Source organism: Sapajus apella, unplaced genomic scaffold (genome assembly GCF_009761245.1).
Source record: "Sapajus apella isolate SASKATOON/1434 unplaced genomic scaffold, GSC_monkey_1.0 scaffold28, whole genome shotgun sequence".
In the NCBI taxonomy this organism is placed as follows: Eukaryota; Metazoa; Chordata; class Mammalia; order Primates; family Cebidae; genus Sapajus; species Sapajus apella.
Genome location: NW_022436968.1, coordinates 20,150,642 through 20,177,655, shown reverse-complemented (window position 1 = coordinate 20,177,655; position 27,014 = coordinate 20,150,642). Strand labels below are relative to the sequence as shown.

At 42.4% G+C, this 27,014-nt stretch overlaps 1 protein-coding gene across 6 annotated transcripts in view; it reads right to left on the bottom strand.

Moving 5' to 3' along the window:
* WIPF1 (WAS/WASL interacting protein family member 1) overlaps window positions 1-27,014 on the bottom strand; it is a 121,617-nt gene that overhangs the window by 11,442 nt on the left and 83,161 nt on the right. For 5 of the 6 annotated variants that reach the window (XM_032292907.1, XM_032292904.1, XM_032292906.1 and 2 more), the window contains 4 exons: window positions 14,752-14,840; window positions 10,297-10,426; window positions 4,504-4,686; window positions 1,032-1,790 (listed from right to left, as the gene is read on the bottom strand). In XM_032292907.1, the coding sequence (XP_032148798.1) occupies window positions 1,032-1,790; window positions 4,504-4,686; window positions 10,297-10,426; window positions 14,752-14,802 (1,123 nt within the window). In that variant the 5' untranslated portion in view covers window positions 14,803-14,840. Of the gene's footprint in view, window positions 1-1,031; window positions 1,791-4,503; window positions 4,687-10,296; window positions 10,427-14,751; window positions 14,841-20,026; window positions 23,367-27,014 lie in introns of those variants that run through there. The other variant, XM_032292908.1, reaches the window with a different exon arrangement.

Genomic DNA, 27,014 nt, shown 5'->3' with positions numbered 1-27,014 from the left:
GCTGAGATCACACCACTGCACTCCAGCCTGGGTGATGGAGCAAGACTCTGTTCCAAAAAAAGAAAAAAAAAAGGTGATTATGAAGTTCCTAAGGTCACAGTGTCAAAGGTCTGTTATCTCTGCATAAAGGAAAGAAATGCCCCATTTCCAGACATGATAAGGTCTGTATGATGAGATTAAATTTTACAAGGAGACAGTCCTACAGAGTTCATCCATAACCACTGTAAAATGAATTAAGTAAGTGTATTCTACTAAAAATGCCTATTATAATTGAGAGAGAGGTCAAACTCTAGGCAATCCTCGCATTTCCTTTCATACTCTGAAAGTTTGTCTCTGAGATCAAGGTTTCTCAACTGTGGACGGGGGCATTGGAAGGGTCTCAGATGGGCTTCAGCAGACCCTCCAAGCCATGCGATAGCAAGTGAATTTTGAGTTTAGGCCTGAGCATTTTTGTGAAGATAAAGTCTATATCTTTATTTGATCCTCCAAGGGATTTCTGTACCAGAGATGTTAACAAAGAGCAAAATGGACTTTTTTTAACATCTGTCTTTAATGAGCAGAGAAATGGCCCCAAAGCCTGACGCATGAAGAGAGAAATGCAGGAGAAGTTCATTAGCTCTTGAAGAACTGCCCCTGTCGTTGGAATAACGGAGCCCTCCTTCAGGAGGTGGGAACTTATTTTCCCAATTAAGCCCGCAGAAATTCTCTCTAGGGAGGCAGGGTAGTAGACTGGCAAGTAGACTTCCCAGATGGAGGATTAACGTGCCTCTTCCTTATTAACCAGCTCATGGCCGTTTAACTTTATTGGCTAGTGTCCTCATCTCTACAACACCAACAGAAATGTTGGTCTCACTTTCCTCAGAGGTTTACATGAGGTCATGACCACATGTGTCGCAAGCTACTTTAAAAGCACAAAGCAGTCTGAGAGTTGACTTGTGCATGCTTTTGTTAGACTATCTTGACTGACAGGATTACTGGAACATTTGGGCGGGTTGGGTTTTGGGAACAACTCACCCCACGTCTTGTCATACCTGATCGGCCTGGTGGGTCCCTCACTGGAGGTGGGGGTCTCTCGCTGGGTGGGGGAGGAAGAGGACCTGAACGTCCTGGCGAAGGTAAGGGGGGTGTGGACGAAGTGAGGGACAGATTTCGCTGTGGGAGTCTTGGGATTTCGTCACTGCCGCTGGAACTTGGAGGCAGGGGAGGAGGCCCAGGCCGGCTGGGAGGTGGCGGTGGAGGTGGGGCCTGTGAGGAGGGGGAAGGCCGCGGAGTGGAAGGCACTGGAGGCTTGTTGTTCTGAGGGGGAGGAGGGGGAACCGCTTCCCTGTGGATGGAGGGCCTGTTGCCCACTGGAGGAGGTGGCGGAGGGGGTTTGTCATCCAAGGCCCTGCTGGGGGTAGGTGGCAGGGGAGGCCGGTTGGAGAAGGGAGAGGAGGACTGACGCATTGAGCCTCCTCCCAAAGCAGCGCCACGGTTTCCAGGGAAAGGAGGAGGAGTGGGCCCGGGGCTGGGCTGCCTGGGGCCTCCGGGCACTAGTGGGGACCCCCGGTTGTACAGACTTGACTGAATGGGTCTTGGAGTACTAGGTACTGGAGGGGGAATGCTATCGGGTTTTGAGCCCACATCGGGCCTCGGGGGTGGCATTCGGTTCCTCTGAGGCTCTGGGGGACCACTTCTGTGGCCTGAAGAAGGCACTGGAAACCTCCCTGGGCCACTTGGGGGCGAAAAAGGTTTGGCAGATGTGGATCTTCCTCCTGGTGGCAAAATTGGTGGTCGGCTTCCTCCAGAATCTGAAGAACAGGAAAACAAACGTCCAGTTAGGAAACGGGAACCCTAAAGAAATCAGCAAGCTAGAGTCTGTTCCCAGTAACTGGAAGTCCCTTCCTCAGGGGGCTATAAAATACAGGAAGCTATTATTTATATCATATGGGTTTTGTGTGGTCCTTCCTGGGAGCAGGAAATAGACCACAGCTCTATTTACCTGCTAGTCCCAAGTTCTACAGCCCAACAGCTTTCAAAAGGATTCTGGAAAGCTCTATTAGCATTATGTATGGAGAAAAGCCAGGATGAAATGAGTGAGGGTTCTGGTGAGGTGCCTGTTCATTACGAGAAGACAAGAACAAGATGGCATGAGTAGAATCATGATTTTCATTTTTTCCCATCACCATCTCTGTCTCTCAGCTTTGATCTCCCAGTTTTGAAAGTCAGCTGCCTTAGGTGAAAAAATTAATTATCCCAATGAAAATCTCCATATGTGAGGGCTTATCTAGTCCCTTTGAAGAAAAATGCCCAAGAAAAGGTGGAAAAATATAAGGAAAGAGTTATGACTGCAATAAGAAAAAACTAAGAAAAGAAAAACAAACCATCAGATGAAGTTTAATTGGAAGAGTCGACACCAGTGGATGGAATTCATCTACAAAGAATTAGGCAACTACACAACTTTTTTCTCACCAGGTCAACCTCTGCTTCAATATTGGCAGGACAGAACAATCCTATAACTGCTCTGCTTCAACAAGGGAGAAACTAAAGAGGGAACTGAAGAGATGGAAAATTTCAAACCACCATCCCACAATCTCTTGGAACTCAAGGAAATTCTGAAAAAAAGAAAAAAAATCTACCCTTCAGTTATGAGTTAATAAATTTACTAAATAATTCTGAGCACTTGCTATGCACCTGCCATTAATCTAGAGGCTAGAGACAGAGGAGTAGACAGTAGAAAAGGTTCTGTATTCCTATAGTTTACATTCTTGTAGGGGGAGAAAAACAATAAACCAGGAAATACTTTCAGATAATTATATGTACTAAAAAGACACTAAAATAGGCTGATGAAATCAAGAGTGCTTGGAGAGGCCAGGGTACATGGAGTGGCTGGGGAAAGCTTTTCTGAGAATGTGACATGTGAGCTGAGGCTTGACAAGGAGTTGGTCATGGAAAGATGAGGAAGACCAGCACTTCAGCCCAGGGGCCAGCAGGTGCAAAGGCCCGGAGGTGGGAAAGAGCTTCAAGTTAAAAAACAGAGGCCCGTATGCTGGGGACACAGTGAGAATGGGAGAGATCCATGGGAAGTGGAGCCTGAGCGGTCAGCAGGGGTGAGTGACAGAAGGGGTTCCGATCTTATCTAAGGCATAGGAAGAAGCATTTGGACAGATTTATACAATGGGATATCATGAACTGAAGAGAAAACTTTTTTTTTTATTTTTGTTTTGAGACAGGCTCTCCTCTATTGCCCAGGCTGGAGTGCAGTGGTGCGATCATGGCTCACTGCAGCTTCAACTTCCCAGGCTCAGGCAATCCTCCCACCTCAACCTCCTGAGTAGCTGGGGCTAGGCAACAGCAACTGTGCCTACTAATTTTTTGTTAGTGTTTTTCAGTAGAGACGGGGTTTTGCCATGTTGCCTAGGCTAGTCTTGAACTTTTGGGCTTCAGCAATCTGCCTGCCTTGACCTCCCAAAGTGCTGGGATTATAGGTGTGTGCCACCATGCCAGGCCCATTTTATTATTTTATTTTTCTTTGTCTTTTGCCTTAATTTCTTCACCTGCTGTTAAAGTACTGAATGTATACATTTATCAGCTGCCTTAAGGATTTAAATCCTTTTGGTGAATTTTAAATAAATAAATTTAAATTTAAACGGTGGTCCAGCAAGACAGAGCCTCTCATGTGATTGAGTTTCTCTCTAGATTTGGACCATTCAGTGATAAAGTAATAGGCTAACCCTGAGGGTTCAGTGACTCTATGTTCACGTAAATGTGAGAATTTCATACTTTCCCAGAGGACATCTTATAAAAGGTCTTAGAAAGAAAATTCTTCTAACATGATCAACATTACAAAAAGTCTTAAGGTAAAATTTCTTGAGTTTCTGTAGTAGTCAGGAGAGAGCCTCGTGCTCTCTGCAAAGTTTTTTTATTAGGCATTCATGAGCAAGTTCAGCGTTTCTCTACAATCAGGTTCATAGACACTCCTGAAGGACTCATATCCATGGCTCCCTGCAGATACTCCTGAGAACCACTGGCACTGAAATAGCAAATGTCTGTCTTGCAAAACAGTTTCAGATTTAGTGAGATTTGTAATCATATTCCACAAGACGTGCTCCCTAGTGTTTGAAAAGAAGCTTACAAGCATTGACTCTATTAGACAGCTGGACTACCTCACAATGAAAGCTGAATCTGCCAGGTCACCAGGCTGATTTCCGGGCCCAGTAAGTTCTGTTTGCTTCTCCCTTTTCTTTCTAAAGGGTATTCCAGCTAACCCTTTAGAAAAGTGAAAAGAAAGGACAGATTACCCTCAAAGACACTGGGTGAAAATTTCATAGTTCTATGGAGCTGTCTGATCCTGGTTAATAATAATAATAAAGCCTAAATTGAGTCTCTTATGAAACAGCGGTAATATTTCAAACAATGTACAATATTTTAAGAAGGGCAAAGAGCCTTAGAGGTTATGACCAGCCTCCAAACTGCCAAACTGCCTCATCTTCAGTTACTCAGAGAGAAGGAAACTCTCCTTACCATTATCCCTGTTGGCCGTGGATCTCAGCTTCGGCATTCCAGCCTGGAACAATCCTCCCAGACCTGGAGGTCCACCCCCTCCAAAACTTCCACTGCCTCCGCCACCACCTCCTCCGCCAAATCCACCGCCTCCACCAAAGCCGCTACCGCCACCACCACCTCCAGCTCCAGCTCCTTTAGGTTCTGCAGAAGAAGAAACACCCGTCACAGTACGCTTCCGGGTCTGGCCCAGGTAAACCATAAAGCAACAGTGCAACAGGGAGCTGGCTGGCTCTGGGACTCTGGTGGACAACTGGGATTTCTTCATTACAATGCAGGATTTTAAGAATTCCCTCAGCGCAGTCAGAACTGCCTGCTCCAGGCAGTCCCAGGCCCCGTGGTGTAAGAAGTGAAAATAAAGGATGATTTGTCCCCAAGCTCCCCACTTGACTGGCTGCCACATGGGTCAATATCTATTTGTTTTGTATCCTAAGATTTGGCAAATAGAAGGATCTCCAGGCCAGGCACAGTGGCTCACACCTGTACTCTCAGCACTATGGAAGCTGAGGTGGGAGGATCACTTGTGCTGGGGAGGTCAAGGCTGCAGGGAGCCAAGATTGCACCACTGCACTCCGGCCTGGGTGACAGAGTAAGACCCTGTCTCAAAAAAAAAAGAAAGAAGGTCCTGAGGGAGAAGGAGATACCATAAAATGTGAGAAGAAAGGAAAGAGTTAAAAAGAGAAGAAAATAAAATATCCCATAATTTTATAAATAAATAAATATCTAGGCTGGGCGTGGTCGCTCACACCTATAATCCCAGCACTTTGGGAGGCTGATTGGAGGACAGCTTGGCCCCCAGGAGTTTGAGATCAGCCTGGGCAACAAAGTGAGACCTTGTATCCACAAAAATAAAAAATTTAGCCAGGCATGGTGGTGCACACCTGTAGTCCCAGCTACTTAGGAGGCCGAGGTAAGAGGATCACTTGAACCCATTGAGGCTGCAGTGAGCTATGCTTGCGCCACTTCACTCCAGCACCAAAACAAGCAAAAAACCAAGCAAATATCCACTATTGAGTTATACTTTCTCCCGACAGTATTTTTCATTGTATGTGTTTTTTCTTAAAATTAAGAATGAATTCACTAGGCAGTTTTAAGCCTGCTTTTTTCATTTAACACTTTGTTAGCGCTTCTTGTGTCACAATACTCTTTTAAAACATGAGTTTAAAGGATTGTATTATAGAACATGAATGTATTCCATTTGTTTAGCTACTCATTTGATGGCCCTTTAGATTGCTATTAATTTTTTAACATAATGAAGCCCAACAGTAGGCTTTAGGTAATTTAAACATTCTTTGTGATTTGAGAGGGTATGAAGATTTTGTTTTATTTTGAATTTATCTGCAAAAAATTGTGAAAGATTTTGATGGGAAGCAAATAAACAAGCAAACAAACAAAAAGATTACTGAGCATTCTGTCTAGTCTTCTGGGTTACTTTCCATTGTCTTTGAGCTACAGTATTATCAGTCTGAAAGGTATAGAAAATTGACATTAATGCAATGGTATTTGTCCAAGAAAGTGCAAATTAGTTGTGTTCAAGAAATGCTAATACCCTCTTTAAAAAAATTATCTCTTAACAATTTATGTATGTATGCATGTTTGTATTCATGAGCTTAAACATTGTTTAAAGTCCTCTCCCCAAAAAACTATGTTGAGTCTTTGATAAACAGTATATAAAATCTACAAATTAATTTGGGAGAACTGATACTTTTATAATATTTAGACTTTACATTTGGAGACGTGGTATATTTTCCCATTTATTCATGTCTTCTGAATTTTTTGGCAAAGTTTTTTAGTTTTCATGATCTACATTACACATGCTTTTTGTTAACGTTACTTCAAATGTATTTTTGTTTGCTGAAACTGTGAAAGGGATGTTTTTTTCCATTACATTTTGTAATTGGTTATTTTTGGTGCCAGGAAATTGTATTTAATACCTAATGAGCCACTTTGCTATATTTTCTAAATTAAAATTTACTAAAAATTTATTATCTTGCATTTTCTAGTGTGCATGGGGTCTTCAAATAATAAAGATTTTGCCTCCTTTAAGAGTTGTATGTCTTATTTCTGTTTCATATAATTACTTTGATGGGTAAATTTTCATAACAATGTAAATTATTAATGTTGTTAAAGGCAACCATGCTCTGATTTTAATAAGAATGCCTCTGATGTTTTCAAAGTTAATATGAATTATTGGTTTGAAATAGGTTTTTCCCCTTTCTAAATATTCAGTCGATCAATCCTTCTATTTTAGGTTTACAAGAATTTCTTATGGCATGAAATTTTATGAAATGCCTATTTGAGATCTACTGAGACAATTATATGGTCTTTTTTATTTGATATGATGGATAGACTTCCTAATGTTAAAAATGGGATAGGCTGGGTGCAATGGCTCACGCCTGTAATCGCAACACTTTGGGAGGCCACAGCGGGTGGATGGCTTGAGCTCAGAAGTTCAGGAGCAGCATAAGCAATAATGGTGAGACTCCCATCTCTACAAAAAATACAAAAAATGAGCCAGATGTGGTGGTGCACCTGTAGTCCCAGCCAGTTGGGGGGCTGAGGTGGGAGGATCCCTTGAGCTTGGGAGGTCAAGGATGCCGTGAGCTGTGTTCATACCACAGTACTCCAGCCTGGGTGACAAGACAAGATCCTGTCTCAAAAAGAAAAAAAAAAACAAAAAAGCAGATAAACCCTGGTGTTGGTGAATTATTCTGGTAACATTCGATTGGTTTAGATTTGTTTTTTTTATATTTTAGTTTTCTCTTATCTATGATGATGAGTGGTCCATGGTAGGATTTCTTAATTACTAACATTTTGGGTCAGATAATTCTTTGTTGTGGGTGGCTATCCTGTTCTTTACAGCATGTTTACAGCATCCCTGGCCTCTACCCACTAGATGTCAGTAGCAGCCCTCCCTGTGCCCCCAAAGCAGTGACTAAAAATGTCTTCAGACATTGCCACATATCCCCTGGGATGCAAAAATCACCCCCAGTTGAAAACCACTAATGTATGGATTTCTTTTTTTGTATGTGCTGCCTTTGTCAAGTTTTGACGTTAGGATAATGCCAATTTCCTTATAATTATTAGATAGCTTTTCATCTCTTAATATGTTGGGGAATGACTTATATAGCATTTGAATTAGCTGTTTCTTAAAATTTGAAAGAATCTGCTAATAAAACCATCTGGCTCCAAAGCTTTTTGGAGAGAAAGTAATTTAATAAAGTTTTCATTTTTTCCCTTGCTCATTGAGGCTTCCTGGATAAATTTTAATAAATACTTTAAAATCTTAAAATGTTTTAGCACATATTTTTATTACACTACTTTAATTTTGGAAAATCTGCTTTGAGTCTCTTATTTTATCTGCTTTCTGAATTCTACTTTTATTCATTTTTATTTCCTTTTTTTCTCGATTAGGTTTATCATAAATTTGTATTAGTTCTGTATCTTTTCCAGGTGCGGAGCTTCCTAGAATGTTTATGGTAGCTCTGCTGTGGAAGAAATAATCTGATAAGAACTGATAAGCATTACTTTACTTAGCAGGATAAATCATATAAAACTAACAATTTCTAGAAGTGTATGCAAAATTGTTACCATATAAAATTTAAAATTTTTGCTATTAACATTGCCCTTGCCATTCAAACACTATTCATTGATGAATGACACATTTTGGAATACTGCACTTACACAGGACACATTTATACTGTATTGAAACTTCAGAGGCACTCTTGCACAATCAGACATCATCCATTAGTGTTCTTAACCTGTAACATCTGTCTGTCTTTCAGAAAGAGAAGCTAAAGTTGAGGACGGTTAACTGGCTCCTGACTATTTCTTTAGTAACTAAACTGCAGGACAGGGCTGAGTTTGGGAGTTATCACACATAACCATGGTCAACATTTTGACATATAGCCCAGGGAATTTCACATGCAAACAGACACAAAACCATGGATAAACACTGCTGCTTGCACAGAGCTTGTGACAGCAGGATAGCTGTCCAGTTAAGTGCGTGGACAGGGCCTGCGCTGGACTGGATCTTCCTTCTACCAAGGAAAGCAAATTATTAAACATCGTGGAAGTGAGAAGGACTAACACTATTTCCACTAAATGACAGAAGTGGACCTTGAAGAATACAATGGGTTTCCACTAGCGGATTCAGGAATGGGTCTACACTGTCCAGTCTCCTTCAGCAGAGCCCTAGGCTCCCTCTTTTAGTGGGGAGGACCAAAGGCCTCTGTCCTAGAGGTCAGCAGCAGCTCTAGCCTCATACCAGGGACCATGATTTAGATGGCTATTGGAGGGCTGAAAGATTAGAGGGATTATATTATAACCACCTTCATTTTGTGCGCATTTGGACTTACAAGTTAGACTATGTTAAGAGTTAAATACCTTAGTTTCTTTCTTTCTTTCTTTCTTTCTTTTTTTTTTTTGAGACAGAATCTTGCTCTGTTGCCCAGGCTGGAGGGCAGTGGCACAATCTCAGCTCATTGTAACCTTCACCTCCCGGGTTCAAGTGATTCTTGTGCTTCAGCCTCCGGAGTAGCTGGGAGTACAGGCATGTGCCACCGTACCCGGCTAATTTTTGTATTTTTAGTAGAGACAGTGTTTTTACCATGTTGTCCAGGCTGGTCTTGAACTCCTGGCCTCAAGTGATCCACCCGCCTCGGCCTCTAAAAGTGCTGGAATTACAGGGGGGAGCCACCACTCCCGGTCATAGTTCCTTTTTGAAAGTGGTACATTCTTACTTGCATCACTTTGCCCGGTAACAGAACAACATTCAAAGGCCTGATCTAGGTCTTTTGCTTTTCTTTTTTCCTCCCAAAACCAGTAGTCCGCCTAACTCTAATCCTTCTTCCTTCTCTACTCATTAGGCATTTCTCCTGGAAAGTTCCCCGAAGCACTTCTAATCTTCTACTTTGCTAAGATTCTGCCTCATTATTCACTTGTTGACAAAGCTCCATCTGGTGATTTTGGAAGGTCAGTCTATTTCCTGTTGCTTCCAAATGAGAACTGTATTCTAGGATGAATCTTGGGGACATCTGGCAGGCAAAGGAAGGGTCTAGGAATACGAGGAGACAGCCTTAAGACCTCTTTATTAATTGCCAGTAGAATTCTCGTCATGGATAATTTTTTGTCCTGTTGTAAACGTTAATAAGTAGCCTTGCTCCAGAAAGTACCTCAGACTTAGGTGGGTAGATAAGCAAAGTTGTGACCTCATTTCCTTTCTCTCTAAGCTCCTGATGATCGTATCTTACGCTTGAATTATACTCTCCAGACAACAAAACATTTTACAGGCATTATCTCATTTGAAGCTCACGACAAACTTGTGAGGTCAATAGAACATGTATTATCATCTTCACTTTAAAATAAAGACAACAAGACTTGGAGATGGTATGGGATGGCCGTGCTAGGTCTTGAACCCACATCTTTTGATTCCAAGGCTAGGGCTCTTCCATATTTTATGCTGCCTCCTCATCTGTGGTGCTAGGAGCAATGGGTTAATCTCCAGAAAGTGTTGTGAATAATGCAGAGAATTGCTGCTGTGTATGTCTTGGACAAAGAATTATTATATTGGCTTCTTACAGCATTAGAGGGGAACCCAAGCCAAAGCTATGGCCTATAGGGAGTGATACAGTCCCTTATTTTGCTAGCTTTGCAGCTGTTAACCTCCCCCCCAAAATTTTGAGGGGTGAGGGTAGGGTTGATTGTTAGGTCATAAAACATTTCTCTCCATGGAAAATAGCTTTTTTCACTTACTGTCCAATATTGGTGCACTTCTGTCATTGGTGACCGTCTTCTTTAGTTTCTTCCCTTTGCTGATATCAGAAAGGAGAGCATTTCTCCCAGCCTGCTCTGTCTTATTCAAGGTAGGCTTCTCTGTATTGGCCTGAAAGGAAACCATACAAATGAGTAGTCATCTCTTGGGTTAAAATAATGTATTATAACACTTGGCTGGGACAGGCTGGGTACTGGAATCTTGTTATTACGGTTCTTGGTGATAGGCTGTAAATTCAAGACAAGTTTTCAACCCCATATCATTCTTTTTAAGACCCAGATGTTTGGAAGCAGATGTAGCAATAAATTATGTTCATTTTTAAGGCAGGAAGAGTCAGTCCTTGATTAAAGCCTCTGAAAATTCAGACCACAGTCTGACTGTAACTAACAGAGCCAGGTTAGGGTGAGATGACTAGACACGAGAAAAGAATTTTAAGTCTGGGAGCATTCTGCAGGACGTTATCGGGCTTCACTCACCAGAGGGTACCCTGAAGAATAACTTCCTTTTCTCATCTTTTAGAACTAATCCAGTGCAAGGGAAAAACTGTCTCTAGCAAAAAGAGTCAGCTGTATGTTTTTTAAGCCCACTAAAATTCTAGAAAATAATTCCCTCTGTGTATATTGCCAAAGATGCTTTTTTTCATTTTAAGTCAGATTTATTAAGGCATAATTTACATATAGTGAAATCATTCTTTTTAGTTACAGTTCCATGAGTTTTGACAAACATATACAGCTGTGTAACCACCATCACAATCAAGATATAGAATATTTTCATTACCTCAAAGGTTCTCTCATGTCTTGTTGGCATGAGGTGTTTCTGATGTTTAATTCTGATGAAAGCTTAATCCATGAAAATTGCAGAATGGACAAAGGTGCTGCTTTAGTATGTGAGTGTTTTCTTCTCTTTCCAGAATTCCTAGGAAAGATCCCTACTATGAAATTGGGATCTTATTCCTTCAGGGAGTGGGGACACTAAGAGACCAGCAAAAGGACTTGGGCGTAGGCACCTGCCTGTGTGCCTGTGTCTGCCGTACTTGGAAACTGGCTAGGTCTTACCTGTCCCAGGGAGAGTCTGGCTGCCCAAAACCCACAGGTCCTTTCTAGGCTGGCCCTAGCCCTGCTGACAGGGGTATGATTTCAGGTTTGCCAGTTAGGGCCCTGGAAAAGCTGGGGAAACATGTGGCTCGATACCTTACCCAGCCTTTAAAGAACAATTTTTTTTTTTTAGAGACATGGTCTTATTATGTTGCCCAGGCTGCAGTGCAGTGGCTATTCACAGGTGTGATCATCGTGCACTACAGTCTCAAAATCTTGGGCTCAAGTGATCCTCCTGCCTCAGCCTCCTGAGTAGTTGGGATTACAGGCGCATGCTACTGCTCCTGGCCTAACTCAGCCTTTCATTAGCAGAGTTAGAGGCAAAGGAAGAACTCAGAGAAATCCTGAAGTAGGCTCACCAGAATTACTGTGCAATTGGAATTATACTGTGGAAACAGAATATGACTGTAAAATATGGTAAAACTGGAAGCATCTTGAAATAACTAAATGAAAAGGTATTTCTTGCTTATGATAATAATAGTTATCATTTATAAGGCTCTTACTCTGTGCCAGGCACTGTTTTCAGCCCTTATCAACCCTGTGAGTTATTTCCATTTTACAGACAAGGAAACTGAGGTACAGGGAGTTTAAATCATTTATCCTAGTCACCTAATTATTTGAGGAGGAGCTGGGATTCAAACCCTGGCAAGTCTGACTCCAGAGTTTTCCCTACAAGCTGACAGATGGTAAATGTGGGCTCTAAAATGCCCCTTCCCCATCAGTCCCACACACCTCTGAAGCAAGCCTGTTAAAAGTTTCTCTGCTATCCTTCCAGAAATGCTCTCTGCATGCAGTTTGCTTTTGCTAATGAGATTTTCCTCTATTGTTCTGAAACTTGTTTGTTTTCAACTTAACATACTTTGGACGTCCTGGAAAGAGCTCTTAACATTACCTGCTGTCTTCATGTTAAGGATGAAAAAACTCTGAGGCCTAGAGAGGTTAAGCGATGCGTCACACTGGCTCTCTTAACAGTTTTGGGTCAGCAACCTTCAGTAGCCTCCTGTTCTGTCTCAAAATTTATTTTGCCGCCTGACCTCCCTGGGTGCTAACTTCTCTTGTGTCCAGGGTCCTTAATTACGTTGTTTCACAAGGGCAGTGTTCTATGATGGCCACCAACCCACCTTTCCTTTTTTTCATCTCTGTATTTTATTTATCCACGATCTTGCTTTGAATTAGGTAATAACGGATAGAAATGAGTTGATAAGATAAACAAGAATTTCCCAAACTTTAACCATTCTGGTATAAGATTCATGATTTTTGTCATCTTCTCATACCACCTGTGTTATTTATTTAATATTTTTTTATTAAGTCAGTTCACTGTAACCCACACTTTTTGGGGAAACATGAATAAATGCATCCTACCATGTTAGCCAGATTGTAGGTTCTCAAACTTATCCATGTGAAGGACCAGTCTTTTTTTTTTTTTTTTTTTTTGAGACAGAGTCTTGCTCTGTCACCTAGGCTCAAGTGCAGTGGTACAATCGCAGCTCACTGCAGCCTTGACCTCTCAGGCTTGAACAATCTCCCATCTCTGCCTCTAGAGTAGCTGGGACTACAAGCACGCAGCCCTGTGTCTGGCTGGCTAATTAATTTTTTTTTTTTCATAGATATGGGGGTCTTGCCATGTTGTCCAGGCTAGTCTCGAACTCCTGGGCTCAAGTTATCTTCCCAAAATGCATGCCCGGCCGAGGACCAGTCTTTTGAAAAATATTTTCATCAGGGACTGACACTTTTGTAAAATAGCAATACATTATTAAAAAAATGAATTTTTTTTTAAAAAGAAACATAATATCCGATCTTAGATAGAAAACTACTGTCAAATTGCTAGAAATGCTCCTAAATGCTTACTTTCAATTTCTGTCCTCATCACTTTGGGGACTCTAAAAAGCTGTTGGGAGACCACACTCTGAGTAGCAGTAAGTTAATTAATGGGCAGTTCTTCTCACTAGATTTCAACCTCAGATGAGTTATTTAAATGTGTCCCATTGAAACCTAGGGCAAGAAACTTCCTCTCTCAGCCTGTTTCCCCATGTGAAAATGGTGAAAATGAAGGAACCATCAGTGTAAGCCTCCTCCTCAGTGAAGGTTCACAAGCTGGAAAGGGCTTTGTACCAGTGTGTGTCTTGGGGCCTTTCCATGTGACCAAGTGGAGGGCTGCCAAATTCCTGGAAGAGGGCACTCTAACTTCCCCAAAGAAGTCTATCAAAGGAGCAGGATGGGCCACGCACCGTGGCTCATGCCTGTAATCCCAGCACTTTGAAAGGCTGAAGTGGGTGGATCAACTGAGGTCAGGAGTTCAAGACAAGCCTGGTCAACATGGTGAAACCCTGTCTCTACTAAAAACACAAAAATTAGCCAGGTGTGGTGGTACCTGTCTGTAGTCCTAGCTACTTGGGAGGCTGTGGCAGGAGAATCACTTGAATGGGAGGTGGAGGTTGTGGTGAGCTGAGATCGTGCCACTACACTACAGCCTGGGTGACAGAGTAAGTCAAAAAAAAAAAAAAAAAAGAAAGAAAGAAAAAAGACCAGATGAATACAGTGAAGGCATTTTTTTCAGGAAATAAACATTAAAATGCAAGTATAGATTTAAAGGGGGATGTGAATGTGTGTGGGAGAGGTGGTGGTGGGGAGATATTTGTCAAAAACAGATTGGGAAGAAGAGGGGGAAAGGCAAAGGAAAAGAAACGAGTGAGACTGGAAGACACTTTAATGGAATGCACTGCAGATAGAGACCTGGGTTTCTGTTTTCTTTTTTTTTTTGAGACAGAGTTTCACTCTTGTTGACCAGGCTGGAGTGCAATGGCGAGATCTTGGCTCCCTGCAACTTCCACCTCCCAGGTTCAAGCGATTCAGTGATTCTCTTGCCTCAGCCTCCCAACTAGCTGGGATTACAGGTTCATGCCACCATGCCTGGCAGAGACCTGGGTTTCTAGACCGTCCAACCCAGAAGTTAAAAGCCAGACATTCAGTTCATCTGGATGAAAACAGTGCCTACTGGTCTCAGAACTGCTCCTGCAAACCCTATCTTGGGCCAGCACATTTCCCTGCGTGGATGTGGCAGAAAACACCTCATCAGCCGCATTCCGCCCTTGTACCATCCGTTGCATGAGACCTTAAACAAACAAAACACTTTGTGTTGTTTGTATTTGCTGGGTCTCAGGGTTTGGCTTACTCTGGGCACTGGGAAAGCATTCCTGCTGTATCACATGTAAGCCAGGCATTCCTGCTGTATCATATGTAAGCCAGAATACAAACACATTTAAAACAAACACATGTGTGCCAGGTTTTGGCTTCATCTGGCTTGCTTTATGCATAGAAAGTGATTGGGGTGGAGACACTCACCAGTGCAAATGTTGGGGGCGGCGGGGGTGCTGGAGGGGGAGGGACGGGCATCTTGGGCAGTTACGCGTTCAACAGTTTTGCTGATAAACCTGGAAAAACAAAAATGCGATCATGTATTAGATGTGATCTTAGTAATGCTGTCCTAATCGGCCTTCACTTTCCCACCAAAGTGACAGCTCCACCTAGCTCAACTCTTAAAAGAGATGGGCTTACCTTTACCTCACTGCTAAAACATTACTGTTCTGGGAGGATCCCAGCAGAGGGGCTTCTGAGCTGAGGTGCCTGGAGAGAATGGAGGCCACATCCAGTGCCTTACGAGGATCCATCCCCCCACCTACCATACACGACCGACCCAGGTGGGCCCAGTTAAGCAGGAAGCTCTCACACAACTGCTAGGATGTATCCTGACCAAGTATGATTGAAAACAAATTCACTTCAAGTGGCTTCTCCTCCTCGCTCATTTCCACCACAATCCTTTCTTCCTCTCCCACCCCTCAGGCTTTCTCCTCCCATTCTTTCTGACATTCGCCCAAGTCTGTGTGTGCACTACAGGAATATGAAGATGAATCTACTTCTAGTCCTGGCCTCAAACTTCCTGGTCCTCCAGGGAGAGGGCATGGAGAACATAAGGTGGAAAGCGGGGAGCAGCCGGTGAGGCGGGGTGGGCGTGTGTGGGTCAGCCTTATCTTGGAGTAGTCAAAGACCAGCCATCCCTATCTCAGTGATCCTTAGCAGTTCCTCAGAGGATCTAAGCAAAAACAGAGGGGGCTGGAGCAGTCAGACCTAGGACTCCCAGGCTGTTTACCAAAATGCACTTCATTTAAAGAGGGTTTCTTACTTCTGTTTGGGTACAACATTATAAATAAATAAAATAAAAAAGAAGAGTCTTTCTGCAGAGCATGCTTGCTCTGAGAACAAAGGGAAGGCCAGATTCCGTGGCTGGGTGGGAGAGTTTAGGGACCCGGGGTGGGTGAGGGGACAGGGTGGAGAGGGCAGCCTGGCAAACACCAGGGCCAGGAGAGACGATGGCCCGGAAGTGCCTGGGAGTCACGCCAGCCAGGAGCCCTCTGCCCACTTCCTCCAATCCTTGCAGTCCTGTTCCTTGGCCTCACTAGAAGCCCCGCTCCCTCTGCCCCATCTAGGCCAATGCCTCACCCACTGTTCTCATCCCTAAGTAATGCCAGTTTCTCCCACCCCATCCTTGCTACACAAACTGTATCCACGATGGGCGGCATGGGCACCACCAGGAGCTGTTAGAAATATCAACTGTCAGTCCCTTTTGCCCCCCGCCCCCAATTTGTTTCAGCATTTTAATGAGATCCTGGGTGATTCATATGCACTAAAGCCCTATTGTAGAGTTCAAGCCTTAAACCAGTGGGTAGTCTGGGCCACTGGCCACTAGAATAACATTATTTCTACAGGACATGTGTCCCAAATTTTAAACTGCAGAATTATATATATATATTTTAATTTTTAATTTTTTTTTGGAGATGAGGTCTTGCTCTGTCACCCAGGCTAGAGTATAGTGGCATAATCATAGCTTACTGTTGCCTCGAATTCCTGGGCCTAAGCAATCCTCCTGCCTCAGCCTCTTGGGTAGCTTAGCTAGGACTGCAGGCATACGCCACCACACCTGGCTAATTTATCTTTATCTTTTATTTCTGTTGTGATGGGGTTTTGCTCTGCTGGCCAGGCTAGTCCTGAACTCTTTGCCTCAAGTGATCCTCCCGCCTCAGCCTCCCATAGTGCTGAGACATTGTCCGTGTGAGCCACTGTGCCAAGCTTTTTAAACTCCCACTAGTCTCTTAATTGCAGAAAACAATTTCTTAGAATTTAAAATATTCATTTAGTTCAACCACTACAAGTCAATGTGGAAAACTTAAACCTAAACAAATACTTTTATTGATATAATGCTGGATGGCTTGCTTTCTGTGAACAGAAATGGACTGGAGAAGCTAAAAAGCCACTGCTGGACTTGTCACAGCCACCAGGAAACAAGAATTAAGACAGTTTGGAAGAGTCCCATTAAAAGTGGGCTGTCCATGCACAGAAAGCAGAAGCTGGACCCCTTCCTGACACCTTACACTAAAATTAACTCCAGATGGATTAAAGCCTTAAACGTAAGACCTAACACCATAAAAACCCTAGAAGAAAATCTAGGCAAAACCATTCAGGACATAGGTGTAGGCAAGGACTTCATGACCAAAACACCAAAAGCATTGACAACAAAAGCCAAAATAGACAAATGGGACCTAATCAAACTCCACAGCTTCTGCACAGCAAAAGAAACAGTCATTAGAGTGAATCGGCAACCAACAGAATGGGAAAAAATTTTTGCAGTTTACCCATCTGACAAAGGGCTGATATCCAGAATTTACAAATAACTAAAACAGATTTACAAGAAAAAAACAAACAAGCCCATTCAAAAGTGGGCAAAGGATATAAACAGACACTTTACAAAAGAAGACATACATGAGGCCAACAAACATATGAAAAAATGCTCATCATCACTGATCATCAGAGAAATGCAAATCAAAACTACATTGAGATACCATCTCATGCCAGTTAGAACGGCGATCATTAAAAAATCTGGAGACAACAGATGCTGGAGAGGACGTGGAGAAATAGGATTTACACTGTTGGTGGGAGTGTAAATTAGTTCAACCATTGTGGAAGACAGTGTGGCGATTCCTCAAGGACCTAGAAATAGAAATTCCATTTGACCCAGCAATCCCATTACTGGGTATATATCCAAAGGATTATAAATCGTTCTACTATAAGGACACGTGCACACGAATGTTCACTGCAGCACTGTTTATAATAGCAAAGACCTGGAACCAACCCAAATGCCCATCGATGATAGACTGGACAGGGAAAATGTGGCACATATACACCATCGAATATTATGCAGCCATCAAAAACAATGAGTTTGTGTCCTTTGTAGGGACATGGATGAACCTGGAAACCATCATTCTCAGCAAACTGACAGAAGAGCAGAAGATTAAACACCGCATGTTCTCACTCATAAGTGGGTGTTGAACAATGAGAACACATGGACACAGGGAGGGGAGCACTACACACTGGGGTCAGTTGGGGGGAAATAGGGGAGAGACGGTGGGGGGTGGGGAGTTGGGGAGAGATAGCAATGGGAGAGATGCCAGATGTAGGTGATGGGGAGGAAGGCAGCAAATCACACTGCCACGTGTGTACCTATGCAACAACCTTGCATGTTCTTCACATGTACCCCCAAACCTAAAATGCAATAAAATAAATAAATGAAAAAAAAAAAAGAAAATAATAGCAAAAAAAAAAAAAAGTGGGCTGTCTAGAAAATGAAAAGTTTAAATCTCACAGCAGCAACAGCAGCTCTCATGTATGGACAATCAGCTGGATTCAGGGCTCTCTCCTTGTGTGGTCTCTGACTCCTAAGGCACTGGAAGCCAACATGGCTGTGCTCATTTGATAGCCTCAGAGAATTTAAGTCAATCCCTAAAACACCTTGAGGCAATTCACTCAATCTCATCCTTTTGGTTCTCGCTCTTCTGCTGGATAACACTGCCTCACTCACTCACTGCCCTTTTAATGATCTAATAAGCACTTTCAGGCAGGTGTATCAGTGCCACAGCTCACCTGCTAACTATACTGGAATCTGTTTTTCAGTAAGAGACTGTTGTAGTCCATGATTCTTTTAAAGTATGTTTCTTAAATTGGTCTTTCTGGCATGACACCAATTGGTGACCCATGGGGCCACATGGGCTCTGTAAGCAGGACTGGGTGCCTGTATTAGGGTGTCCTCCATCAAGGGGGATCTCCAGCAGCATATTCAGAGGCCTTGTAGTCAGACGTCTCCTAGGACCAGGAAGGAAGGATAGGGATTTGAAACTGAATTCAGGCTTGTCTACTGCGAAAGATGCTGGAGCCAAATCAGTGGTATGATCAGAGCTGGGAAAGGTTTACCAAGGAAGGGGGATGGCCGAGTCTGCCCGGTGGGCCTAAGAGATGGGCTCTGGGAACAGTGCATCCACATGCTTGGTGGATGAAAAGTCCCTCAAGATTCATTTTGTCTGATTTCATCTTCATCAACCAACTTTCTGTCACCCCATGATCCTAGTATCTAGGAAGGAGTGGATACTCTTATCAACCAACAGGAACCTCTTATGGTTGTGGCTGTCATGAGTTGCCTCTCATAGCTGAGATCAAATTGAACTTCTGTCCTGCACAGCTTAGGGGCCAGACTGTGGAATGGGAACCTTTTCAGGGGCTGCCACCCTGAAAGCCCTCCTTAATTATTTTACAGTTCTCTGTTGCTGCTGTTTTAGCACTGTCTGTGCAGGAACTGACTTGTATATTAACTTCTGGATGACAACTCCAGGGACGACTGTGCTAACTTCAGGATCCAGAGGGCTAGTGTGGGAGAAACGGCAACAGTCATGGCTGGGGCCAGGGCCAAGGCCAGATTGCAGAAATTTGTAGGCAAAACCGAAGTTCAGGGAGCAAGATGCTATTAAAGGATCTGGGGTATTGAAAGAAGTGCAGCCTTTCCCTCCTGGCCACTTCAGACAGACAGTGGGTGAGGGCTCTCACTTTTCCGAGGCTGGTGCAGAACTAAGTGTTCTTTCTTCTCCTCCTCTGCAGACTTCTGTTTGCACGGCTTGCTTTCCCTGGCCCCATCTCTCCCTTTCCTTCAGATTAACTGTTCCTTTCTAATCTCAATGGTAATGCAGGTGAGGTAGGCTGCCATGTCTTTTCTCCTCCTTTCTAGCTGAACAGCTGCTGGGCATGGTCTGCACTTCTCCAGCCTGGGGCCTCCAGGGAAGTGTGTGAGAAACCCCAGACTCCAGTCCTGCCACCTCACTCAGCCCCTGGATCAAAGAAGACCAAGTTCGTGTGCCCCCACAGTGGGTCCACCAGCCACGCCTGGCCCACTTCTTAGCTGTCTTTCTACCAGCCTATGGACTCCACCGGGTCTTGACAATACCTGACCCAAAGTGGAGTTCTTACTAAATATGTGTGCAGTGAAAGAACTATGTATCGCAAAAACAAGCCGAGTGCTTGCCACTGGAAGGGCTCCCAGCATCACTCCAGTGCACCGTGAGATCTGGGCAAAAGAACCAGCCCTATTTCAGAGGGGCTTGCTGGTGTTACATACTAAGACTTACTTTCCTGGCAGCCCCCAACTTCCCCAGAGAAGTAGAGCCCCCAGGCCATGAGAGAGAAGGGCTTCCCTCCTCCCATGGACTTCACAGCCCACATCAGAGCCAGAGCCAGGTCTTACTGAAGGCCAGAGCACAGATCCTAACAGACCAGGCATTCCTGCTGGATCCTCACACCCAGAGTCTGTGGACAGAATTCAAGGGTTCATGAATGTGGATGAAAAAAATACATATTATTTCTACTAAGTGCTAACTGAAATGTAGCATTTCCTTTGATTATGAATGTAGGCCACAAACCACAATATCTGATATTCTTTCACCAATAGTTTTCACATGACATTTTCACATTATATTACAACTACACATCAACAATTTTGAACATTCTGCAACGTTTAGATCTGTAGCTAGATCTTGTTATTTAAACCATTAATAAACAAGTACGTATTTTAATGGTTTCCTTTGTAATTCGATTTTATTTTATGCATTTAAATACAGATACAAAAGGGGTGCTTTGAGGCTGGGATTGGTGACTCACGCCTGTAATCCCAACCCTTTGGGAGGTCAAGGTGGGAAGACTGCTTGAGCCCAGGAGTTTAAGACCACCTTGGGCTACAAAGCAAGCCTTTATGTCTGAAAATAAATTAAATTTAATTTAAAAAAGAAAAAAAAGAAGGAGTCCTGTTGGCTTTACCAGTATGGCTTATAGAATGAAAAAGGGAGAACATGAGACCTTGGTCAGGCAAATTTGGTTCTGCATCCTTGCTCTGCCACCTGGCTGATTCAGATGGGAATCTGTTTCTCCCATCTGTTAAATGCGGGAGTTGCTGGGAAGATTAAATGAAATGGTGTGTACAAGGTTTTCAGCATGGCTTGGGAGAGCAAAGCCGTCAGTGGACAGAGCTTAGATCTGTCCTTCCAGAGGGTGAGGATGGGTCCTGCTGGTGCAAGCTGCTGAGTGACTGGCAGAGGAGGGATGGACCTGGAGGCTGGTCTGAGGGGCCGTGGCTTTGCTCAGTGGCCATGACTTTGTTCAGTGGCTGTGGGTGGATCTGCCTGGGTGGGAATGAGGCTGACTGACGATGGGGCCTCCCAGTGTTTGGTTCTTCCCTTGGGGATGGCAGCATGGCAGGAAAGGCAGCTGACTCAGGGGCAGGAGGGGCCCGAGAAGAAGGGAAAGGACTCAGCAGCGGTTTCCCCAGTGTGGTCAGTCATCTCCTGCGTCAGAATCCCCTGTGCTCATGTCCAGCTCCCAGCTTAGCTGGGCTCTCCGCAGTGTTGGATCACATGTCTACCTGCTTGCTGGGCCTTGCCCTCCCACCCAACCCCAATCCAGGCAATGAAATTTTAAGAAGACACACTTTTCAGAATTAATTTCTTTTTAAGAATAATTTCAGTGTTTAAGGAACTTTCATCATAGAGAGAAAAGCTAGACTTTCTAAAATCTTTACCTGGTGTATTAAGTTCTATAGGCACAAAGAAAACCCAAGGGAAAGAAAAAGCTCTTGTTTTCACATACAGTGTTATGGTCTGAAGTATGTCCCCTGCAAACTAATATGCTGAATTCCTAACCCCCAGGACCTCAGAAGGCAACTGTATTTGGAAGTAGGGTCTTTAAAGAGGTGATTAGGCTAAAATGAGGCCATTGGGTGAGATGTTAATCCAATCTGACTGGTGTCCTCATACAAAGAGGAAGAGGCATCAGGCATATGCTCACACAGAGGAAAGGCCAAGTGAAGACGCAATGAGAAAGTGGCCACCTGCACACCAGGGAGAGAGGCCTCGGAAGACACCAAACCTGCCTACACCTTGATCTTGGACTTCTAGTTTCCAGAGCTGGGGGAAAACAAATTTCTGTAATTTGATCTACCCAGGCTGTGGTATTTTATTATGGCGGTACTAGCAAATTAACACAAATTGCTTTAACAACATATGTTTGTCTATTATCCATTGTGGAAACAGTAAGATAATGGCCTTTGAATAAAGTACCCATTAACCGATTTCTCACCAAGGTATTTCTGGACTGTTATGCATTAAAAAGTTTAAAAATCAGCCAGAACTCTAGAGTATGTGACTGCCAAAGGTTTATTTAATAAGTGAATGGATCATTCAAAAATCATCAAATTTTTGAAGTCAGGGGAAAATAACTGAAGTCAGGGGAGAGATCTACCAATAAACCTTTCATAAGGAATTGGCTTTATGGGTTTACAAAATGGAGTGAAATAATTTGCATAAATTACTTTAAAAAATTTAATCACTGGTTCTTCTTTGTTGCCTACACATACACGCACACACACACACACACACACACACACACACACACGCACATGCACACACGCACCCCACCCCAACTTTTAGAAATTCTGGACTTCCTAGTTCATTCTGTGAATGAAATGGCTGGCATCATTGGTCTTACTAGAATGGTGTTAGGTCAACATCATGGTTTAACATTGACATTTAGACAACATTCACTGATCCCAGATCACCTAGGGCATCTTGCAGTCTGGGCCCACTTGTTAAACATGCAATGTTGGCTACAAGGAGCACTGTGAGAGAAAGAGAACTGCTCAGCCCACTCCCCACCAGTACAGAGGACACATTCGCCTCAATGGCATGGCCAACTAGAGGTCAACCAAAGCTCACAGTTCGGTCCAGACATGGTGGAGGAAACTCACGGTTTCTTCTTCAGTGTGCTCATCTAGGAAAGCAGAATCATCCCTGAATATAAAATGATTGCCCACCTTGGGATCAAGAAAATGGGCAGTAATTTAAATAAACTCTTTCTTAGTTTCATAGCCAACTTAAAATTCATTCTAGATTGCACTGCCTGGCACCCAAGCTACAGAATGACATGAGGTGGGGTGCAATTCCTAACAGTCCCCCAGTGAACACACAGTTCTCAGAAGGCCTGTCTTTAATCCCACGTGGGCAGGGGTTCTATTAGAGAAGCAGCAGCTTTATCCAATGATGTTTATCATTAATTTGGACTATTCAAAAATACAAAGCATTTTGCTCTATAAATTTTGCTAAAAGTAACCCTTAAATACTATCATACCTAAAATGAATGGTGGAAAATTAAACTTGTTTCCCCCAAAAAGATTGAATCAATAGAGGAATATTTTATTCCTCTTGGATTCCACTTGGAGTGGATTCACTGTCTTCGTAATTAATACACTTGCAATTATTTTTTATGGTTGTAATACTTCAATATGAATTTAAAAACTTTTTCTCAGGAAAACACTGTTGCGTTACATGTATTATACATTTTCCTCTGTTAATATTTTTTGGTCAAACAATTGTGTGTATATGGGGGAGGGTATCAGAAATAATTGGATAGATTCAAAAATCCAACTGCTCTCTTGTTCTCATTATTTACTATTTTAATTTACATTTATTTATTTATTTTTTTGAGCCAGAGTCTGGCTCTGTTGCCCAGGCTGGAGTGCAGTGGTGCGAACTTGGCTCACTGCAACCTCCACCTCCTGGGTTCAAACAATTCTCCTGCCTAAGCCTTCTGAGTAGCTGGGATTACTGAAGTGTGACATCACACTTGGCTAATTTTTGTATTTTTGGTAGAGATGAGGTTTCACCACATTGGCCAGGCTGGTTTCAAACTCCTGACCTCAGGTGATCTGCCTGCATCCCAAAGTGCTATGATAACAGGTATGAGCCACTGGCCTGGACTGATCTATATTTTGCTTTATATATAATGTTCTTAACTCATTTTCATGTATATATTTCTTGTGTACTTTTGGCTTCTTCAGGTTAGATTTTTTGTTGTTGTTTTCTTCGAGATTTCTTTTTCTCCTTTTGTATTGTAGAGAATACAAAAATACAAAGATGAAAATAAAAGCACTAAAGTTGTATTTAACCACTGAAGGAAGCATTGAATAATAATTAAATTTTAGGTGAAAAAGGGTTGGGGGTAACAACCAGAGATAACTCTCTGTTATTTTGATACATGTCCTTCTGGCTTATAAGTACATGTACATCTGTCTCTCCTTCCCTCTCTGTCTCTGTGTCACACACACACACACAATTGTTTGACCAAAAAATATTAACAGACGAAAATGTATGATACATTTAACACAACAGCATTTTCCTGAGAAAAGGTTTTAAAATTCACATTGAGTTATTACAACCATAAAAAATAATTGCAAGGGCATTCATTGCAAAGACAGTGAATCCCCTCCAAGTCACCCTGAAAAATAAAATCATCGCGCAAACTCAAAATTGCTGCTAAGACGGTGAATTTTAAAAAGCATGTAGTTTTGGGATTCCTACTCAATTATTCTTGATTCCATTCTTTTGAGACTCCTCCATGATACAAACTTAGCTAGATGTATTTAAGATCTGAAAACCATTAGAACTAATTAAGATGAATTTGGCTTTGTTCTTCAACTTCCTGTAAAAAATGCTCAACAGGAAAACTGATGCTCACAGTAAACCACAGTCATCCTGTTTCTTTAACACAATCTTTTCACAGCTGCAGTTGCCTGGAGTTTCTATTTTATGATTCGAGCCACCGCAACATCACTACTGTCCCTTCCCCCACAGCATGTCATCTGGCCATTTTAGAAACTTTCAATACCTTTGCAGAAAGATTCTATTATTGCTGCTCCTCCTCTTTCCAAGCTGAAGGTCCTTGCTCAGAGCAACAAGGCCATGGATACAAGATGGGAAACAGAAAAGGCAGCTGGACTCCCGAGGAAGCAAAAGGCAGAGAAGAGAAGAACAGCTTTTTTAGCAAATTAGCCACCTCACCCAGTTGGTTCTTATGCATGGTTAGTCTCCATTTGAGCTGAATGTGGAGCACATGCTTGCTGTATATGGAATCCCTCATTTCTCAAAATGTACTGCTCCTTTCTCAATCATCATTGAAAACAATACTTCAGTGATGTCTGATGAGGTTGTCTTCTTAATGGTAAATGTTAATTTAAGTCTCTGTTGAACGTAGAAATGCTTCTTTTATAAATCTTTTAGATAAGGAGGTGATTTATTTTGGCAGGGAGTGGAAAAGGTGTTTTTCAAAGAAGACATTTTGAAGACATTATAATGTCATTAAAACTGGTTAGGAGTTTGGACACAATTTTACTGCAAGAGTACTGCTAGGGAAATAAAGGTTGCTATGAAGTAAAATTATTTTTTAATCCACTATTATGCACATTTAATTTTAAAATTAATACAAATTCATAGACATCCAAGATCCTTTTAATAGTTAGAAAATGATGTTTAGCTGAATGACCCGCTTACCTGTTATTATTTAACTGAACAAAAGGGAAAGGAAATATTTTTTACTTTATCCTTATAAATGAGTAGCAGGTTTTCTCTCATACTTCCCATCTCTTCAAGGGGCTCAAATTTCCAAGCTAAAGTCTTCCTGAATCGCTATCACCACATTTAGTTCTACCAGAGGATTAAGAGGTACCACTGTTTCTCTCTCTCTCTCTCTCTCTCTCTCACACACACACACACACACACACACACACACACGTGCACGCATGTATATGTCAACACACTTGATATACTGTATTCATTTTATCACTGAAAGTATAGCTTTATGATACAAGCAGAAGTGTCACCAAGTTTACCTCTGAGGAAGTGAAAAGATTTAGAAAGGAAAGTATCTTACTTGAGATTATTAGTTTTAAAGATATTTACTGTTGCTGTGACATTTAAAGCAAAACATTTGTAATCTCAGATTCCCAGGGCCAGAAAAGCACCTCAAGAAATCACACTGGCTGGGTGTCGTAGCTCATGCCTATAATCCCAGTACTCTGGGAGGCCCGGGTGGGAAGATCGCTTGAACCCAAGAGTTTGAGAACAGCCTGGGCAAATATAATGAGACCCTCATCTAGACAAAAAAAATATATAAAATTAACTGGGCATGGTGGCATACATCTGTAGTTCCATTTACTTGAAGGCTGAGGTGGGAGGATGGTTTGAACCCAGGAGTTTGAGGCTGCAGTGAGCTGTGATCATGTCAAGTGCACTCCAGCGTGGGTGACAGAGAAAAGCCCTGTCTCCAAAAAAAAGGAAAGAAAAAGAAAAATCATACAATTTATAATGTTGCTTCACTTGTGAAAGAAAAGCTCTTACAATTCAGAGAATTTCCTCTACATTGAGCTGTTAGGTGGCCTTTGGAAATAGCCTATCTAAGTCCGGTTTTCAAAATAATAGCACTTACTGAATAGGGTTACTCAAGAGTTAAATGCGGCAGTGCTTAGTAAGTTTAGCCATTTTCAAAAAATAAACTAAGCAAAGGTGAAGAACCTAACACAGAATAAGTGGTCAGTAAATATTACCATCTTTCCCCCTATTTAACCATGAGAAAGAGAAACCATGAGCTGATTTAAATCAGCCTATGTGTGTACGCCCATGCAAACTTCTGTATTATAAGTGAATGATGAAGGGAGACGTGTATAAAGTACACTTCAAATTTCTCAGAAAAGCATATTGATCAAGGCATTCCTTTTTCTAGTATGTTTTTCCAGTTTTAATTTTCAGGACAGACAGAGGTATTTACGGCAGTCCAGGAGAAATGCTTTTTTTCAACAACAAGCACATGTTTTTACCAATTTGGACAAAGTGAGTCAAACCTAAAAGCAGAAATGTATCACAATTTAAATAACCAGAAGCTTCCAAAGTAAATGATATGTGTTCATAAAATGTTAAGGCTTCAAAAGATCATAAAACTTGAAGGGTCCAGGAGTTAGATATCACTTCATCTTACATTTTAGGTAGGCTGGGGAACTTCCAGCCTACAGGCCAGATTTAGAATTTGATCAGATCTGAGGTTGCTGCTGGACCCCAGAAACTAATTCTCACCACAGGGAGTTCTCTGAATATTTCAGTGCACCCAGAGTATGTGTAACCCTTAAAAGCTTAGATATTAGAGTAGTTGAAGAGTTGTGAGCAAATAGCCCATGAATAAATTTTTCAAAGAGCATTAGAAAACCTGACTTAGTGAAAATGACTTTTAGGTAAGTTATTTAATGACCTTAGACCTATAAAAAGAAGAGTTATGACACGATGATGTTCCAGTTCAGAAGCAACAAAGCTTGATCAAGTTAAATGCATAGCACTCTAAGACCCACAGGTCCAAGTGAATTC